Raw genomic sequence first — 21,921 nt, 5'->3', positions numbered from 1 at the left:
AACTAGTTGCATCTTAGGTCCCCTGGGTTCCAGTAGTTGCTTGTTCTCTTTGCCAGTGTCAAGGTCAGTTACCTTTTCCATCCACATGTGGAACTTCTCTGTCTGCCTCTCCATCTTGGAAAAACATTTCCTGGCCTCTTCTAGCGACACTGCCTGTGCAGTTCTATCACACAGCACCCCTGTCAAGTAATTCTGTAACTTCCCTGGGAGCTCCTTCAGATCCCCCAGCATGACCAAAGGCACCTTTAAAGACACTGAGGCCATTTCATAAAACATTATTGCTTCAGAAACCGTATTTTTATTAAGACATGCTTACTTAGGAAAATGACATAAGCATTTCTAAGAAGAGCCTGATAGATCCAGCTTTCATAAGCAGTGATTAAATTCATTAACCAAAGTCACTAATTCCAAAAAATAGAATAAAATAACTAATATTCTTATTTTTCACAGCTTTAGTATGTCTACCTGGCAGTATGTATTCTGTTACTACACAGACTGAAAACAACTGACTGAATCTACGACAGTAGTTTCCAACCTTTGCTGAACAATAAGAACTAGAGGGGTTTAACAAACACCAAAACCTAGGGTTGCTCCAAGGCATCTGAGATTTGTTTTGGTTTAAGCTCCCCAGGAGATTTTAATGTACATCCTGAATTGAAAACCACGGTATCTTTGAGTATTTTAACTCCTTTCACTTTAAAATTCTAAAAAGTTGTTTTGTCAGCTGGCCCATATTCAATCATCATACAATCACCCTCCAGTGATTAATTCTTATCACACAAAAGATCTGTTTTAAATTTTTTTTTTTAATTCTTATGGAAAACCACATGGAGGAGATGATACAGAATACCTCTGGGTCAACTTTTACAAAACCTGGTCTGTGTAAAGTGTTAAAATGTATGCCACACACAAAAAAATTGTAGTTAAGTTTAGGATATTCTACAAATCACATCCTTCCCCTCTGGAGAGTACATTCATTAATGGCTGAAGTGCCCTGCAGTTTAAAACAAAAAACATCTGTTAACACATAATCCAGCACGTTCCAAACATCTGAACATGTATACAACTATTAATAGTAGCACAGTGGTCCAGTTTAGATATGGTCCCATACATATACAATTTCATCCTTGAACTAGGCTAGATCATCTTTGGTTTGGGTCCCCTGTAGTTTGGATCTCTAATAAATTAACTATATTGAAGTCTTCATTCTAAGGAACCTAATAAAAATGTTACTTCCTCAGATCACTCTTGACTACACTACCTAAAATAGCTTTTCTACCCCATTCCTAGTCAATCTTTGTCTCTTATATCCTGCTTTATTATTATTCACATCATATCCCTACCTGATAGCATATGATGAATTCACTAATTGTCTCCTCATGAAAAATTAAGTTCCATGACAGCAGAGACTTCTTTCACTGTTGTATCCCCAAAGCCATGGACTAGGTGCTCGAATACTTGCTGAATAAAAGAATGATTGATGGAATCAATCAATCTTGGCCTTATACCATCAAGCTACATCAAGAGTCTCATAAATAATGTTCCTATGAAAGGCTCTATTGAGTATCTGTTAAACTAATTTGTGAAAACATGGTTTGCTTTATCACATAGCAGCCTTTTATGAAGCTGCAAAGAGATATTTCTCGTGTCTCAGTATCAAGAATACGTCTCAGTATCGAAAATAACTGTGTTGCTCCTAGATAAAAAAGAATTTTTTAGTCAATCAGGCCACCTATTTTCAATGCCTAAAAGGCTGTGAGGCAAACATTCAGCCCAGTTCTACCTAGCAAATAAAAACCTCATGAAGTCCGTCACCAACCTAATTTCACATTATTCCTTTTCCTCTGATTATTCCATCCCCTATGCTGTCTTCACTTTTTAAAAGAGTTTTGTTTATGTGAAAACTTCCTCAAGAAGGACATACCTTTGGTATGTTTAGCTTATGGAAAAGAAAAAGACTAAATGAAATTTGAAGCTTAACTTCCTTTATGCCCCATTATAAGTGCTGGGCAAACTTAAGCATAATATAGGAAATTTTGGATGGCTCCTTTGATCTGCCTTAGATTTTGGCATTACTTATTTCTCAATGAATACTAAAATGGGTATTTAAAAGCTAAAAATGGTATAAGAACATTTATACTTGGGGCAGTGAGATAAGTTGTAGCCTCATAAAGATTCCTATAAGAAATAATCACTGATAAGCAAGACATTTTGAGGCCTTATAAACAGGGACCAATTATGCATTTATCAAAGCACACAGAACTTACAACACCAAGAGTGAACCCTAATAGTAAACTACGGACTTTGTGTGACAATGATGTGTCAATGTAGGTTCATCATTGTAACAAATGTCCATTCTAGTGCAGGATGTTGATAGTAGGGGAGGCTGAGGCTATGTGGGAGAAGAGAGTACATGGGAACTCTCTGTCTCCTCTGCTCAATATTACTGTGAATTTAAAACTGCTCTAAAAACAAAATCTACTTAAAAATGACAAAAAAAAAAAAAAACAAGGAGCCACACTCTCACCTTAAACACACATATGCTCTTTTATTAACACTAAGATACATGCTATTTTGAGAAAAAGACTTCATGCTTTTCCTTTTACAAAGTTAATATAGGTACTCACTTTAGGAAATAAGAAAAGCAGGCCAAAAATAGTATCTTTGTGCTTTAATATGAGAAATTGCCAAAGGATACCCACCAGTAAGACTTCAAAGCTTTTTAGTTAACATCACCCAGAACTTGTAACATATAGAAAACCACATTTAAACATTGCATGCTTTTCAAATAATCGCTTAAATGACATAAAAAGGGCACTTAATGCTTGTTAATTAATATGGAATTGTGCTATGATTTATAACTAATATAATTTCAAGAAAACCAGACTCCACTGTTTAGAACTCAATACCCATTAGCAGCAGTAAGAGAACTTAAGTGAATCAGACTACCAGTTTCACAGTGATTTTCAGACATAGGAGACTTAACATATCACTGCTTAACTGAGAGGTTCTAAGCCCCGGCTACTCACTGCCATCACCTATGGCTGATCATGTAATGATCAGTTTTAAAGCCAATGCTTGGGGTCAGACCCCAATGATTCTGACTGAATGGGGCTAAAGTGGGGACTGGGCATCAGATGTTTTAAATGCCACCTAGCTGATTCTAATACACAGCTAGATTGAAAACCTATTTTACCCACATGATTTTGCATGCCAAGCTGAAAATAGTTTTTACCTGATTATTCTGTCTCAGTGTTTTGTTATCAATGTATTTAGTGAGTCTCATAAATAGTTACCAAACTACAACCAGATTACAAAAGGCTTAAGATAGGGGCATGGGGCTTTTAACCACTTGAATCATTTGATATTCAATCTAGGGAAAAGGTCAATTATAGTGCTTCATGGGATTCACTACATGGGTTTAGGATCTTCAACCATGAATCCTACTCACTGCCTAATATTTAAAATTTGCCAAGCAATTAATCGCCCAAAAGGTTAAAAAGCCTCAAAAATTAGTAAGAAAAAACATGTCAGAAGAAAAATGTGCAAAGAATATGAACAGACTTCACCAAATGAAAACAAATAGCTAAACAATTTTCAGCTTCACTAATGATCAAAGAAATGCAAATTAACATTAAGATGCCTTTTTTTTTTTAATGTAGTCTCACTGTCACCCAGGCTGAAGTGCACTGGCGCAACCTCGGCTCACTGCCACATTCACCTCCCAGGTTCAAGCAATTCTCCTGCCTCAGCCTCCAGAGTAGCTGGGACTACAGACACATGCCACCATGCCCAGCTAACTTTTTTTTTTTTTTTAGTAGAGATGGAGTTTCACCATGTTGGCCAGCCTGGTCTTGAACTCCTGACCTCAGGTGATCCATCCACTTCAGCCTCCCAAATTGGGACTACAGGCATGAGCCACTACACTGGCAAGATACCATTCTTCTACCAAATCAACAAGCTCTTAAAAAAATTAATACTCAACAGCAAGAATACAATGCATGAACACGCAACCTCTTGGGGGAAATAAACAATTATTTTTTGTTTTTTTTGTTTTTTCAGATTTTTTTTGAGACAAAGTCTCACTCTGTCACCCAGGCTGGAGTGTAGTGGCTCAATCATGGCTCACTGCAGCCTCTGCCTCCTGGGCTCAAGCAATCCTCCCACCTCAGCCTCCAGAGTACCTGGGACTATAGGCACATGCTGCTATGCCCAGCTAACTTTTGTATTTCTAGTAGAGATGGGGTTTCACCATGTTCACCAGGCTGGTCTCGAACTCCTGACCTCAAGTAAGCCACCAGTCTCGGCCTCCCAGAGTGCTGGGATTACAGGTGTGAGCCATCATACTCGGCTTAACTATTTTTTAAGAGCAGTATGGCAGCATGTGGCCAAGAGCCTTAAGTGTTCATACCCTTAACTCATAATAGCAAAAACTTAAAAGAGCCCAAAGGACCAACATTAGAAATGTTATTTTTATAATTAGCTAAACTATTCAAAATCCATACATTCTAGAGAGAATATTTAGTGTTCTGGTTAAATGCTCAAAATCCAATGCTAAGAAGGAAAGGAAGACATAAACAATACCCAGACAAATTTTGTTATATTATCATGGAAGGCAACATATTCAAATGTTAACAAGAGCAGAATTATGGGTGATTTTAGTTTTCTACTTCACATTTTTCTATTTTCAAAAATTTCTACAAAGAATTTGCCACTTAAAAATATTTAATTTTTAAGCAAGAGTTAACTGATCAAGTATAATTATGTCTACCAGAGAAAAAACTATGAGGTAAGATGATAGCTTGTCATGATGCAGTTCACTACATAAGTATGTATGGTGAGTAATGGGTGTTGAGATCCTGGCTTGAAGTGGGGCTGAGCTGGTGTAGCTTGGTCGCATGGATTAAGAATTCAAGTAATCTTAGACAGCTGTCCTCGGTAGCCTCAATGATATTCTCCAGAAGAAATCAGATTGTCAAAGGCAAACCAGCCAAGACAACTGACTCGTAGCTACCACCAGGGGTATTATTTTTATGACTCAGTGTAAACAGGCATTTACACAATGGACTATTAAACCACACAAAGCAGTTCATTATAGACAAGATAAAGCTACTCTGTTTGGAGGTCCAATCTGCTAAATATTTATGAAAAACAGTTACTGGAAAAACTTTTCCTCACTGACCATGTACACTGATGCACATATGTTAATATGTTCAGAAAATTAACTTTCTCCAACTGAAGGCGAATGTCCATTATTCATATTAACTGAAATCAAAATCCCTCCAACTGCAGACTTTATAGCACTAGTCTCAAAACTGATTTTACAGAGAAACTGACCCCACCCTGTGAAAAATAATGCTCTAATCATAAAATTGCAGAGAATGATCAAAGCACAAAAAGATAATGCATAATAAAGAAATCACTTGATAATGGCCAGGCACGGTGGCTCACGCCTGTAATCCCCAGCACTTTGGGAGGCAGAGGTGGGTGGTTCACAAGGTCAAGAAATCGAGACCATCCTAGCAAACATGGTGAAACTCTGTCTCTACTAAAAATACAAAAATTAGCTGGGCATGGTGGTGCATGCCTGTAATCCCAGCTACTTGGGAGGTTGAGGCAGGAGAATCACTTGAACTCAGAAGACAGAGGTTGAAATGAGCTGAGATCGCACCTCTGCACTCCAACCTGGTAACAGAGCAAGACTCCATCTCAAAAAAAAGAAAATCACTTGAAAAAGCCTTGATACTCAAAATAACCATTACATAGTACTTTTACATGATTTCACTACAAAATATTATAAATTGCCCTTTACTAATCTCTAAGTCTCTCAAATCAAAGTACTCCCAGAATTATTTTGATGATACCTTCAAACTCGTTCTTAAAACATCGGTATATTTCCAAAAACTTCAAGAGATGATCTTGTGCCAATACTAAGCTGCCTGTCAGCTAACTGCTAACTTTAAAAAAAATCATCATAAACGTCTGTTGCCCAGATATCAAATTCAATTATTAAGTATGATCATGCACTATACTAGTCTGCATTATTAATTATTTGCACTCTCTAAAAGAAAATGCATTAAGAGTTAAAATTATTTAGCATAAGAGAACTTTTAGGACTAGGGTATCAGGGTATCAAAACCGGAATTATTCAGGATAACACCTTCAGCTTTTAAGCTGAGCCCAAACAAAAGCTTATAAGGAGCATTTTCTGAATTACTAAATTGGTTGTACCTTAATGAAAGAGTACGGCAATAATCGGTTTTTACTTTTCCACTTGGTTTCCATTCTGTGTAAACAGCTGAATTAAAATTTCGACATCCAACAGATTCTGTTAGGCCCATTCAGTTTAAGTTCACCTGAATGTCCATGTTGTTGAACTCAAGTCAGTTCATAATTTATCCTACCTTTACAATTTATGCAACTTTTCGACAACTTCTCTTACTATAAGGTTGAGTGTGCCTCCTCTCTTCCCCAAAGTCATAAGGTGACTCAGGAAACTGAAAGATACATCACTGTTACATCAAAAATTCACAATGTCACAATTTTTCAAGAGACAACAATATGGACAATTGAAATGAAATCCCTAATATTTGAACTCTAGGTTGTTCCATCTTTGCTGCTTTGAATAATTTCAGTAAAGATCATTCATAACTTTCCTATGGAAATGGCACCTCCCAAAACTGCAGCACACACGCAGGCAGTCATACACAGTGGCCCTGCACCTCCATCTTACCATCTGATTCTCCAGGTTTTCCTTAGAAAACTATACATATTTTCAAAAGCCACAAACTTACTAAATGGTGTGAACAAGAGAAACCAAACTACAGATTAAAATTAATTTACTTTGGTGTTAAGTTAGTACACAATTCAGAAGAGACAAGAAATAGACCACTGGTGTTTTAAGTTTTAAGCAGTAGTCAAGACAGTCAATTAGAAAGATTAGGAAAACATGAACAAAGACATCTAACCTATTTAAGCAAAACAGGGAAAGTGCCTATGAAGACATTTCTCAAGCCACCTTACAATAGGGTTCTGTCTTCAAAGAGAATTTTGTTTATCCACCTTCTTCCTTTCCATAAAAAGGCAAAGTATTGGAGTAGTTACATAAAATCCTGTTTAGTAAGTGGAATTAAGTATTGTATTAAGAGATCCATCATGGTCTTGATTAAGAGGTTAGAACAGGATATAGGAATGCATACTTTTACAGGTATTAATAAGGTATTCTTAAAAATATTACTACATGTAAAACCTGCCTTAGAACAACCCCAAAGTCTGTTTCTCTTATGCATTTAACTGATGAGCTTCATTTAAATTGCCCTCCTCGTAGTTTTATTACAAGGAACAATAGCAAAGGAATTCAACAGATATTAAAACAGTAGAAAGCATTTCTAAAGATTTGAGACTCATATTTATATTATATAAACGAGACTTATTATCGTAAGTTGAACACCTATAAAGTGCTTTAAAACTAATCATTCTTGTTACTGAATTTATATAAGTTTGGGAAGCTATAGATTTCATTAACCAATATGATTTTTCTTGAAATATTCTTTATCAGCAATATGCTGTCTTCACATGTAGAAACAGAAAGCTTTCAGAAAACCAGAGAAAAAAACATAGTCACCCATAAAGCTTTAGAAAACCAGAACTTCCCTCTTCAATGTGGCAATAAACAATACTGCCATGACCTATTCAGTGCCATAGAGTTTACAAAATGTTCCTGATCATATTATAAGGATCTCTTGGATAATGAGAATTTACTACTTGCCTAAGAACCACTCAGATACTTCTTCCACTATGAAATCTCAAGTCTACCTTTGTATTATAGTACACAGTACCAGATCGAATAATATGGGGAAAGCAGATTTGCCAAATATGTAATACAGACCCTTAAACCAGTGAGAGCTAGAACAAGCAGATTTCTAACAAACTTTTCTAAAGCTTGAGGAACTAATGGGAATTTTTTTGGAAAGAAATTCCTTTTAATGAGAATGACAACATAGGATAGAAAGATTTGTAACAAGGATAACTAGCTTATCATGCGTTGAATCTGGGGACAAACACATAAAACTACTGTTTTCAGAGGAAAAATTATTAGAAAACTTTAACAAAAGATAAAATGTGTTATTTCAGACACTATAAGCTAGCGTGCAGTGGCTATATAATAAAGCAAGGTGCCTATTCCTGAGGAGAATGTACTCAGTAATGATGCTCAACAGTGAGTATTAAATCTAAGCAGTGCTAAAAAGGCAATGATGGGAGTTCAGGTAATGTGTTACAGAGAGACTTGTGAGAAATTCCATTACTTAAAAATAATCTTGTCCCTATCATTAACCATTTAACTTTTTTTTTTCCTGATGTGCTAAAGTGCACTGGAAACCTCAGAACAGGTTTTATAAATTGGCCATGTCTTGTTAATAGACTGCAGTCTTCAAATTTACACAGAGCTGCAGGTCTGCTGGATTTTTTTCAAGTGTCACTCATCTAACTAAGCGTGACAGCGAAGAAATGCCATCAGGTACTTTACAGTCAGTTTAAAAAACATCCTCTACCTGGTATCTCTGCAGTGATTGTCTTGCTGCTCCCTGAAACCTCTTCATCATCATCTGATGAGCTCGTGCTTGAGTCACAAGTCAGGTCACTATCACTGGTACTACTGTCCTGCAGCAGGTTGTATTTCTTCCTTGCAGCAGCCTCCCGTTTCTGCCTCAGTAACCTGATCCTCTCCTTGTGCTTTTGGCTCCGATGACCTTTAACCTTGGCGACTCGGCCATTCTGTTTATCACTTGATTGCCGGTTTTTCTTGGCAGCCATAGTGGATGTTTCACTTTCAGATCGGGACCGCCTAGACTTGCGCCCAACTGTGGCACCAGATACTCCTGAAGGGTCTCCTTCTACTGCTGTTTCTGCCTGAGAGGGTTCATTCTCTTCTGCAGAAGACAACGTATCTGAATCAGCCAGGTGACCACTAGAGGAAGGGGAAAGCATGCAGTGATTAGAGGAGTCACTCTCATAAACTCGGCCAGTTGTAGGCTTGTCACTCTCTGTGGATGCTAACTGAGACTCAGAAGAGTCCCTTCTCAGTTCCATCAACAAGCAGGGCATTGAAGAAATAACAGTAGACTCTGCTACACCATCTTTCTGAACTTGAGATTCCAGTTCTACAGATCCATCTTCCTCCTTGGCTGTCTCTTGTTCGGACGTTTTTGGTAGGGCTTCGGACTCAATGAGTTCTTCAACTTTTCCTACTGCCTCCTCCATCTTCATTTCAGAATTTCAAGTTAAATCATGAAGCAGAGTCTAGGAAATGATATCAAAGATGCAACAGGAAAGCAACCTGTACAAAAACACACAAAGTCAATAAACAAAATGGCAGATTATTTAATCAACACAACAACATGCCTACCTTTCTTTTTTTTTTTTTTTTTTAATTTTTTGTTTTATAAAGATGGGGTTTCACCATGATGGCCAGGCTTGTCTTGAACTCCTGACCTCAGGTGATCCACCCACCTCGGCCTCCCAAAGTGCCAGGATTACAGGCGTGAGCCACCGCGCCCGGCAACATGCCTACATTTTTAGGTAGAGCAAAACTTACCATTACACAGGTCCTTAAAATACAGGTATTATTATCTGCTTGTTTGATCAACAGTCAAATTCAAAGGACTTAATACCATCAAAATCTAAAAATGCCATAATATTAATCCTCTATTACTGAACTTACAAGGCCAACAGGTAACAAACATTTTAAGTTTACGATGTTAGTGTTCTAGAAAGAAATCTTCAGCCAGGCACAGTGGCTCATGCCTGTAATCCCAGCACTTTGGGAGGCTGAGGTGGGTGGATCACGAGGTCAGAAGATCAAGACCATCCTGGCTAACACAGTGAAATCTTATCTCTACTAAAAATACAAAAAATTAGGAGGAGAAACGAAGGAGAAAATACTAAGGGCAGCCAGAGAGAAAAGTCAGATTACCCACAAAGGGAAGCCTATCAGACTTAACAGCAGATCTCTCAGCAGAAACTCTACAAGCCAGAAGAGAGTGGGAGCCAATATTCAACATCCTTAAAGAACAGAACTTTCAGCCCAGCATTTCATATCCAGCCAAACTAAGCTTCACAACTGAAGGAAAAATAAAATCTTTTATGAACAAGCAAGTACTCAGAGATTTTATTACCACCAGGCCTGCTTTACAAGAGCTTCTGAAAGAAGCATTACACGTAGAAAGAAACAACCAGTATTAGCCTTTCTAAAAATATACCAAAAAGAGCATCAACATAAAGAAGAATTTACATCAACGAATGGACAAAACAGCCACTTAACATCAAATGGCAGTAATCCTAAATTTAAATCGACTAAATCCCCCAGTCAAAAGATACAGCCAAAACCCAATGGTATGCTACATCCAGACCCATTTCACATGCAAGGATACACAAAGACTCAAAACAAAGGGATGGAGAAAGATTTACCAACCAAATGGAGAGCAAAAATAAATAAATAAATAAAAAGCAGGAGTTGCAATTCTCGCATCTGATAAAATAGATTTTAAAGCAACAAAGATATAGTGGTAAAAGGATCAATGCAACAATAAGAGCTAACGATCCTAACACCCAGACACATAGAGACTTAGGCTCAATGAGACAGAAAATTAATAAGGAAATCCAGGACTCGAACTCAGATCCGGAACAAGTAAACTTAATATTTATAGAGCTCTCCACTTTTAATACACAAAATATACATTCTTGTCAATACCACATCACACCTACTCATAGGTTTAAATGAAATATTGATTGGCCATTATTAATACCCATTTTTTAGAATAAAGCAACATTTCCGTTCTTTCTCCCTGTTTTTCTTCCTCTTTCTTCTTCTCCTTCACCTCTTTTTCTTTCTTTCTCCCCCCCAAAAAAAGAAAAAAAGATTACCACTTTTAAGTAGCATCACCAAAACTTAAAAACAATACTTTATCTTCCTTTTCCTTTCCTTTCCTTCCTCCTTTTTCTCCTTTCCTCTCCTTTCCTTTATAAAAAAAAAATTAGCCAGGCGTGCTGGCAAACGCCTGTAGTCCCACTTACTTGGGAGGCTAAGGCAGGAGAATTGCCTGAACCTGGGAAGCAGAGGTTGCAGTGAGCCAAGATCACACCACTGCACTCCAGCCTGGATGACAAGAGTAAGACTCCATCTCAAAAAAAAAAAAAAGAAGAAAGAAATCTTCAAAACTCTGATATGCCTTTATTAACTTTGATATAAATGAAAAAAGAATGCTTTAAAACTAGTCTAGAAAACAATGCAATAGCTGGAATGACTACTTTTACATTCAAATCCTCAAAGAAAGGAGGTGGGGGAGGGGAGTTACAGTATAGAAACATCAAATGTACACCTTTTTTGTTTTGTTTTGTTTTTTGAGACAAGGTCTCACTCTGCCACCCAGGCTGGAGTGCAATGGTGCGATCTCAGCTCACTGCAATCTTCATTGCCCTGGCTCAAGCAATTATCTTGCCTCAGCCTCCCAAATGGCTTAGGCTACAGGCACACACCATTGCACCTGGCTAATTTTTGTATTTTTTGTAAAGACAGGATTTCATCGTGTTACCCAAGCTGGTCTTGAACACATGAGCTCAAGTGTTCCACCCACCCTGGCCTCCCAAACTGCTGGGATTACTGGAGTAAGCCACTGTGCCTGGCTCCTACACTTATATTTTATACACACACACACACACACACACACTCTCTCTCTCTCACTCTCTCTCTCGCTCTCTCTCGCGCGCTCTCTCTCTCTCTCTCTCCCTCCTTCAACTACATGCATTTGGCAAATGAGCAACCAAATACTATGCATCAAACCTGTCTGCAGTCCCCTCAATAGGAGTTGCTCTAGTGAAACACTAAGATGAAAGGCCAGAATCTATCTTTCCTGAATCCTACCTAGTTCCCACGTACCTCATCATGCTGAACATGAGTCTAGTGTTCAAATGGATGTTTTATCAACAATGGTCACTAAATACAGAACCCAGAAAACTCAGTATATTCTATGACTGAATTAAGGGGTTTAAGAGAAAATACTCTACACCCATTTTACACTTTGTACGCTAAATTTAGAAACTAACACTCTGCCACCACTGTGAGTAATACAACTCCAATTAACCATACAGGTACAGGACATAATATTTAATCTCAAGAGCTTATGACCTATACAGTTAAGTCCTTAACATTTTTGGTAAGTTCTTGGAAATTGAGACTTTCAGTGAAATAACTTTAAACAAAACCAATTTTTCTCATTGAAGACTGGCAGTAGCTTGTTCCACGTAAAGTCGCAGTTTCTAAGAACCTATTGAAAATGTGGTTTTTAAAGAGGATGCTAAATGTGGAAAGCAAGTAAATACCTTGCCCTGTATATGTTACTGTTACATTACAGAAAGCAACTATCATGTCCATAGGTCAAAGATACATGGAACCATTAATCTGCACGATATGCTAGTTAGGTGCAATATGGCATCTCCATCATCTCACTCCATCAAGTTACCTGACAGTGCAATCTACGGTAGACGAAAACTAGGAAATACTTAAAAAACCCTTTAAAACTGATCTGACATGCCAAGTACACTTTTGCTTAATACAAACATAAATATCCTAATACCTGTTTTTGTTTTTCATAGCCCTATTCTCAGCTGTTGATAAAACAGGCATTCTTATTAAGTTTCCTTAACACCTTCACGGAAACCAGAACATTCATGGCCCCTGGAATATTTGTTAATTTAAAATAATCCTAGGCTGGGAGTGATGGCTCACACCTGTAATCTCAGTGCTTTGGGAGGTCAAGGTAGGCAGATCACCTGAGGTCAGGAGTTTGAGACCAGTCTGGACAACATGGTGAAACCCCGTTTCTACTAAAAATATAAAAATCGGCCAGTCATGGTGGTTAGTGTCTGTAGTCCCAGCTACTTGGGAGGCTGAAACAGGAGAATCACTTGAACCCAAGAGGCAGAGGTGGCAGTGAGCTAAGATTGTGCCACTGCACTACAGCCTGGGCAACAGAGCAAGACTCCGTCTCAAAAAAATAAAGAATCCTGTGTGTAGCCTACTTCACAAGTATATTTGTATTAATTATAATACTAATGTTGGAGCTAAATGAAAATCAGCATAAATATTTTTTCTGACGCCATTAAAAAAAAATGTAACACCTCTGAAAGACAATAGAGGGAGTAACAGTTAAACCAACAGAGACCATTATAAATAAAGCATGCTATCAATACAAACATGAAATAAAACATTCACAAATACAAAATACCCCCAGGTATGAGGAATAAACCCAAGTTCTTTTTTAAGGCTAGCCAAATTTAGCAGTGGGGGGGACTAAGATTTTCTAACTGAATAAAAATGAGAGTTGATTCTACTATGGAAATTCAAGCTGTATATTCTGGAATAAAGATTCTTCTTAAAGCCAGGCATGGCGGCTCACACCTGCAATCCCAGCACTTTGGGAGGCTGAGGCAGGTGGATCACGAGGTCGAGAGATCAAGACCATCCTGGTCAACAAGGTGAAACCCCATCTCTACTAAAAATACAAAAAAAATTAGCTGGGCACAGTGGTGCGTGCCTGTAATCCCAGCTACTCAGGAGGCTGAGGCAGGAGAATTGCCTGAACCCAGGAGGCGGAGGTTGCGGTGAGCCAAGATCGCGCCATTGCACTCCAGCCTGGGTAACAAGAGCGAAACTCCATTTCAAAAAAAAAAAAATTAACTGGGCACAGTGGCAGACACCTGTAATCCCAGATACTCAGGAGACTGAGGCAGGAGAATCGCTTGAAACCGGGGGGCGGAGGTTGCAGTGAGCTGAGATTGCACCACTGCACTCCAGCCTGGTCCACTGCATTCCAGCCTGGGGGAGAGAGTGAGACTCCCTCTCCAAAAAAAAAAAAAAAAAAAAAAAAATATATATATATATATATATATATATATATTTTTTCCCAAAGTTAAAATATCTGAGAAAATATACTGAAATGGAATTAATGTCAGCTATATAGGACAAACATCAAAAGTCTCAATTTCTGAAAGAAGGTAGCACTGGATATTTTCAAAGTATATAATACAGCATCAGATTGAAAAGTAAATTTGTTAAAATGACCATACAACTCTTGTTTCTTCAAGAAATGAATTGTGTGGGTAACACAAGGACATCTAGATTGTTTTTCCCTGTAAAAAAAAAAAAAATGACAATATGGGACATCATTCAATTTAATGATTATCTTTCAAGTTTCTTAAATTTGAGTAGTTAACTGAGATTTAATTTCTATTACCTAAATTAATAACCAGCATTGCAGTCAAAACCACTTAAATATGCTCAAATTGGGCCAGGTTCCATGGCTCATGCCTGTAATCCCTGAACTTTGGGAGGCCGAGGCAGGCAGATAACGAGGTCAAGAGTTCGGGACCAGCCTGACCAACATGATGAAACTCCATCTCTACTAAGAATACAAAAATTAGCCGGGCATGGTGGCACGTGTCTGTAGTCCCAGCTACTCAGGAGAATGAGGCAGGAGAATCGGTTGAACCTGGGAGGCGAAGGTTGCAGTGACCCGAGATTGCACCACTGCACTCCAGACTGAAAGACAAACCAAGACTCTGTCTGGGGTGGGCAGTTCAAATCAATCACAAAAGACTAGCATTAATCATAAATAGGACACAAGTTAGCTCATCATGGTATATTCATACAATGTGGCCATTAAAAAAATGAGAAAGCACTTCATATAGAGAGATATGAAACAGTTCTCACACAATTTTAATGAAAAAAGATACATTATAGAATTTATGTAAATAAAGAACGAAACTTTTTACATGAGTTTATCTGTAGAGATGCAAAGACTCTGGAAAGATACTTAAGAAAATGGAAATACCAGTTGGGAAGGAGAGCAGGTGAATAAGGGAACGGGAGTAGAAGACAGTGCAGTATGCAGTTTTGTATCTCCTTAATTTGTAACATATACAAGCATCCGTCTAAAAATCCACTCTGACATAAAAGTCTTCTGAAGAAAAAGAAGTGCCGTTTTTTGGGCCATAACACTAGACGACTTTTTGGGTCAAACTTAGTCAATAAATTCTACTGTTCTTTCTCCCTATAGTGGAATTTTGCTATAATTAATTAAATACAAAAGAAAAAAGTCACAGAAAGTGAAAATACAAGTTCTGACTAAACTCCCTGCAGTGGAATAAAAACAAAGTGCCCTAACCACAGGGGAAAATGATGTCATACATAAAGATTAATCTTTCCAAAGGACAGGATTATTTACTGTATATATTATTTTTGGTCAAGGGGGAAAAATAGGTTTCTCTGGTAGGAACAGTCGAGTAGCTAGCAGTATAAAATGATATCATTGTCAAACAGAAATTGCATAACATAAATGGCATAAAAGGCTATCAACCCTCTGGATTAATGTTGACAATAAATTTACATTCAGTGAAGTAATAAATATACAACATTTTTCCTATTAGAATAGCACTCTCCCTCATGCTGTTCTTCCCTACAATCTAAAGGCAACCTCCTCTATATGAGTACTAGAGTTCATCCCCCTCTCATTTCCCTAGATCCTTACATTATTGATCATTCCTTGGCTCTCTTCCATCTGTCACACCCAACTGGACCATTCATTCATTCATTCATTTTGAAATCTGGCCAGGTGAGGTGGCTCACACCTGTAATCCCAGCACTTTGGGAGGTCAAGGTGGGTGGATCACAAGGTCAGGAGTTCAAGACCAGCCTGGCCAACATGGTGAAACCCCGTCTCTATCAAAAATACAAGAAAATTAGTCGGGCGTGGTGGCACACATCTGTAATCCTAGCTACTCAGGAGGCTAGGGCAGGAGAACTGCTTGAACCCAGGAGGTGGAGGTTGCAGTGAGCTCAGATTATGCCACTACACTCCAGCCTACACAACAGAGTGAGACTCTGTTCTCAGGAAAAAAAAAAAAATGAAATCCTTCTTCAACTTATCACCTTCAACCTCACATCTCCCTCTCCAACTATCATGCTATTCTTTCACAGCCAATCTTATCATAAGAGCTGTGTGAACCTATTTCCTTAGCTCTCACACTCACTTCTGCAACCCAATGCAACCTGACATCTCCTATCAAACCAGTGGAACAAGCCCAGGCAACATGGCAAGACCCCATATCTACAAAAAATTTTAAAATTAGCTGGGCATGGTGGCACATGCTGTGGTTCCAACTACTGGGGAGGCTGAGTAAGAAGGATCCTTTGAGCCCAGGAGACCAGGGCTACCATGAGCTGTGTTTGTACCACTACATTCCAGGCTGGGGGACAGAGCAAGATCCTGTCTCGAAAAATTTAAAAAAAAAGCCAAAAACTCAGTGGAACTGTTATTACCAGGATCATTAATGACCTCTCTATCTTTAAATCCAACATATTTTTACTGTAGTCTTACTTAATGTTTAAGCAGCACTTTACGCCTGACCACTTTCTCTGCTCCTTAAACCAATTAATGCCTTACTTTGGCTTCAAGGTTTCTCTATTTCTGGATGGTCCTTCCCAGTCTACTTTGTAGGCTTAACTTTCTCTACCAAATCTCAGGATTTAGTCCTAGGACTAGGTCCTTTTCCCATCCACCAACATAAGCTCTTTATTTAAAAAAATAAGGTCTCACTCTGTCACCCAGGCTGGAGTGCAGGGGTGCCATCTTGGCTCACTGCAACCTCTGCCTCCTTAGCTCCACTGATCCTTCTGCTTCAGCCCCACCAAGTAGCTGTGACTACAGACATGAGCCACCACACCTAATTTTGGCATGTTTTGTAGAGACAGGGTTTTACCATGTTGCCCAGGCTGATTATAGACTCCTGAGTTCAAGTGATCCACCCACCTCAGCTTCCCAGAGTGCTAGGATTATAGGTATGAGCCACCATACCTGGTCCAAAGTGAGCTCTTCTAAACCCACATTTTCCAATACCATCCCTAGACTAGTAATTTTATTTCCCCAGCTCAGATCTCTGAGCTCTATACCAGTCCACCCAAATACCCAGTTGATATCTATATTTAGATTTTGGAAAGGTACTACAATTGCATTATATCCAAATCCAGATCATCTCTGATCTACCCCATTCTGCTCCTTCTCTGGCTTTCTAGCTCAGTAAATAGCACTACTGTTACTATTACGTCAGTTGCTCATTTCAAAAACCTGAGTTATTTTTAACAATGCCTTCTTCTCTACTCACTGAATCCCATCATTCACTAACTCCTATCAATCCCCCCTCGATAGTTTTCTAGTCTGTCCACTATTCTCCATCTCTACTGTCACCACTCTAGACATAACTGCCATCATTTATTTCTCAATAGTACTATCATCACCTGTCTCTCTTCATACTCAATCTTTCTCCTGTGCACCAATCTGTTCTCCATACAGCAGGCAGAAAAATATTTTTACAAGGTAAATATGGTATCTTTATGAGAGAAAGTATTTTTAAAGCACTATAAGGTAGGGTAGAGGAGGATGGGTAAAGGTAACTTGAGAGTTATCTGATGTTTTTCTCTCCCTTTAAAAAGGGATTATATATTGCTTTCTGATCAGTAGTGAATGTTAAGGAAAAGAGATTACATGTAATAATCTAAATAAAACAGGTTAATTCTGGACAATGAAAATGGATTCGCTTTTTAATTCTTGTACACTTTAAGAAACTAAGATGACAAAAGATGCATACAGTTCAAAGAGTTAAACCACAGGTTTTTTGGTTTTGTTTTTTTTAAGATAGGGTTTCACCATATTGGTCAGGCTGGTCTCGAACTCCTGACCTCAGGTGATCCGCCCACCTCAACCTCCCAAAGTGCTGGGATTACAGGTGTGAGCCACCACGCCCGGCTAAACCATGGGTTTTAATCAGTATATAGTACTTAAACAGGAGACAGGGAGTGTAAACTATAAAACTGGATGAGGCTATATGGAAGAGAAAAGTTGACGAACTTCATATGAGACTGCCTTCTTGGTAAGAAAAGCTAAATACAAAGTGAAAAGGAAGGCAGCCTTGGGGGTTTGTAAAAAAAGCAAAAAATAAAAGTGTTATAACATCTGCTACAGAGAATCTGACAAGAGATTAAAACTGCTGTACAATAATTCATATAGTCAGAACAATTCACAATGATCAATTTCCAAACTATGGGACCATTAACACAAGCTTAAGAGGGAAAATGTGATTGCTTTCCCCTGCTCAAAACCCCTGCCCACCTTTCTAGTTTTCATCTTGAAAGATGCCCACTCACACTCTAGCTCCCTCCAAGTATCAAGAATGTCACATAAAAAGAGTTTTTTCCAGATCTCTGGCCTTTTAAAGTCATTCTAATTTTGTGCCTATCCTTTTGCTGGCTACCTCCCAAAAATTAGAACCAGCCTTTGGTAATAATACAGGCTAATATCTTTAGCCTTTGATAAAACTACATACTAACATCACCCCCATGAAATGCATATTACCTACATTATCTTCTTTCACAGCACTTTGCGCAATTGTAGTTAGGTAACTGTATACTATAATTGTCTGATGTCCATTCCACATACATATGACACATAAATAAGATTTAAGAACCAGGTAGGGCAAGGTAGCTCACACCTGTAATCCCAGCACTTTGGAAGGCCGAGGCGGGCAGGTCACAAGGTCAAGAGATCAAGACCATCCTGGCCAACATAGTGAAATGCCATCGCTACTAAAAATATAAAAATTACCTGGGCGTGGTGGTGTGTGCCTGTAGTCCCAGCTACTCGGGAGGCTGAGGCAGGAGAATCGCTTAAACCCGGGAGGTGAAGGTTGCAGTGAGCTGAGATCACACCACTGCACTCCAGCCTGGCAACAGAGTGAGATTCTGTGTCCCAAAAAAAAAAAAAAAAAAAAGATTTAAGAACAGAAAATGATAACCAACTACCACCCCAGCTGATTCATCTCTATCTGTAATAAGGAAAACAGACCTCAACACAAAAAGTATTATCAAGAAAAAAGGCATCATTCTTATTTTGCATGGACTAATGAAACATAATGAGAATCTATATATGTTTTCTCTGGATTGCAAATTTCTTAAGGTATAAGGCAAGGTCATCAGTTAAGATGAGGATGAATGAGGTAGTACTGAAGTTGATCAGAAGAGTAAGTGTGAAACAGTACTAAGAAAGTGAAGGAACCAGGGAAGTACAATATCATATAATACAATTTCCAGGCAATAGTAAGGGTCTACGCTAAGGGTTGTAGCCATTAACTTCCAGACTGATATATATGGATGTGTTTTTCTCCTTTCAAGTTCAGCTGTATAAATCCAAGTGCAGAGAAAGTAAACGTTGGGATTTAACCAGAATTTCAGTTTTGCCCAACAAGTAGAATGAAGTAAGAAAGAAGCAAGCGTATATGCAAGGAAATCATTCTAATGATCACATCGGGCAAGTACAGAGCACGAAAACTGGGGTAGGACAATGGAATGAATGTCCCAACAGAGCCAAAGAATATTGAAATCAGGGTACTGTAGAACATGAGCTAGAAACATAGAATCCAAGAGTGCTGTAAATGAAACAGATTATGGAAGGGTTACAGTTATTGGTAACAGGATCTAAAACAATGCTACTACACGTGTCTGTAAGTGTCCACCTGCAATGAAAGAAGTATAGAAACTAAGAGTAATTACTGAGAAATGTGTAGCAACTTTGTACTGTTACAACAATCAAAATCAGTATTTCAACTTCCTAGTAATTGATTTTTATAATATTTTATAAAATAATCAATCCACAGTGGACTGGAAATAAAAATTTACTAGTCCTTCATAATGGATAGTTCAAGAAGCACTGGTTAGGGTACAACCATGGAAGTAGGTGACTGATGTAAGGTGGTGGACAAAATCATCACAGGAGAGTCGCTCACGGAACTTAGTGAGTTGTGTCAGAAGGATCACTTACATGAGTATACTGAAATCAAAAAGAATTGACCAGGTGCAGTGGCTCATGCCTGTAATCCCAGCACTTTGGGAAATCAAAGTGGGAGGATAGCTTGAACCCAAAAGTTCAAGACCAGCCTGGGCAACAGTGAGACCCTGTCTCTACAAAAAATTTAAAAATTAGCTGGGCATAGTGACGTATGCCTGTAGCCCCAGCTATTTGGGAGGCTGAGGTAAAATGACTGCTTCAGCCCAGGAGGTCAAGGCTGCAGTGAATTGTGATTATCCCACTGTACTCCAGCCTGGGTAACAGAGTGAGGCCCTGTCTCAAAAAAATTTTAAAAAAGGGCTGTGGCAGAGAGAGGGGGAGAATGAAGAGAAGTGGGTTAAAAGGTATAAAGAAAGATATACTAAGATAAAAGGAATAAATTTAATATTTGATAGCGGGGGGAGAAAACAAAAGGAGGACTGTGCTTTCAATATCCCCAACAACTCCGTTGAGTGATTCTCAAAGAGTTAATGTTTAATGTCCGAAATGAAAATGATTATTTAAATTACTCATAAATGAGATCACAATAGTTATTAGTAAAGACAGATTTGAGAGATATTTTAAAGAGACAGGAGACAAAGTCTCATCACATATCAGGGAAGTTCTCTAAAAGAGAAAAAATGGGGCTGAAAACCACTCCTTGGGTGACTAGAGTTAGACTACAGGAAGAGTAAAAAGTTTGGTGGTAGAGGCCAAGCAGTGGCTCACCCCTATAATCCCAGCACTTTGAGAGGTCAAGGTGGGAGGATCTCTTAAGGCCAGAAGTTTCAGACTAGCCTGGGCAACATAGTGAGACTTCATCTCTACAAAAAAAATCCTACAAATTAGCCATGTGTAATGGTGCATGCTTGTAGTCTCCGCTACTTGGGGAGCGGAGGTGGGAGGATCACTTGACCCTAAGAGGTTGAGGCTGCAGTGAGCCATGACCATGGCACTGCACTCCAGTCTAGGAGACAGAGCAAAGAAAAAAAAGAAAAAAAAAGTTTGGAAGTACAGAAATAATCAACTTGGATTTGGGCTGAATAATCCTCATAACACAGGTCTCTGCTGGGGGCAGTGGCTCATACCCGTAATGCCAGCACTTTGGGAGGATCGCTTGAGTCCAGGAGTTAAAAACCAGCCTGGGAAACATGGCAAAAACCCATCTATAGAAAAAATACAAAAAAACTGGCAGAGCGTAGTAGCATGTGCCTGTAGTACCCACTAGTAGGTAGGCAAGGTGGGAGGATGGTGTGAGCCCCGGAGGTCAAGGCTACAGTGAGCCGTGACTGCACCACTGCATCAAATGATGCCTGCCTGAGCAATAGAGTGAGATCCTGTCTCAAAAATACAAAACAAAACAACCCACAGGTCTCAAGAAACATAGAATACAGATTTTCACATCATTGATAATAAGGACAGGTGATGGCTAAATACATCAATTCATCCAGAGAAAAAGCACAGTGAACAGAGAACACACTTTAACAGAAATTAAAGTTCAAAGGATGTGAATGAGAAATGTTTTCATGTATAAACTAGTAGGCAAGGAATTATTTTTGGAGGGAAATAAGACATACCCATAAAAAACAAAGAGAAAACATTCCTTCTAGAAATGCTCTTCTTAGATTGTTAACAACTTCCTGTAGAGTTAGAATTGCAAAAAAGGGACCATGATTAATGGAATCTTACCAAAGACCAACCACTACCAGAAATCTTCCTGAAGATTTTGACATAGCAATGTATGTGCTTTTTGGCCGGGTGCACTGGCTCACGCCTATAATCCCAGCACTTTGGGAGGCCTAGGCAGGTGGATCATGAGGTCAAGAGATCGAGACGATCCTGGTCAACATGGTGAAACCCCATCTCTACTAAAAATACAAAAATTAGCTGGGCATGGTGGTGTACGCCTGTAGTCCCAGCTACTCGGGAGGCTGAGGCAGAATTGCTTGAACCCAGGAGGCAGAGGTTGCAGTGAGCCGAGATCACGCCA

The 21,921-nt window shown here is 38.8% G+C and overlaps 1 protein-coding gene across 10 annotated transcripts in view; it reads right to left on the bottom strand.

The window, feature by feature from the left end:
• Positions 1–21,921, bottom strand: part of ARK2N (arkadia (RNF111) N-terminal like PKA signaling regulator 2N) — a 96,357-nt gene that overhangs the window by 39,143 nt on the left and 35,293 nt on the right. For 6 of the 10 annotated variants that reach the window (XM_054244147.2, XM_054244151.2, XM_054244148.2 and 3 more), the window contains 2 exons: positions 18,714–18,850; positions 8,553–9,337 (listed from right to left, as the gene is read on the bottom strand). In XM_054244147.2, coding sequence (XP_054100122.1) covers positions 8,553–9,267 — 715 coding nt within the window. In that variant the 5' untranslated portion in view covers positions 9,268–9,337; positions 18,714–18,850. The remainder of the gene's footprint in view (positions 1–8,552; positions 9,338–18,713; positions 18,851–21,921) is intronic. The other 4 variants (XM_035270934.3, XM_035270936.3, XM_008979740.5 and 1 more) reach the window with 1 other exon arrangement.

Source organism: Callithrix jacchus, chromosome 13 (genome assembly GCF_049354715.1).
Source record: "Callithrix jacchus isolate 240 chromosome 13, calJac240_pri, whole genome shotgun sequence".
NCBI lineage: Eukaryota > Metazoa > Chordata > Mammalia > Primates > Cebidae > Callithrix > Callithrix jacchus.
The sequence above is the reverse complement of the archived record's forward strand: the minus strand, read 5'-3'. Positions and strand labels throughout refer to the sequence as shown.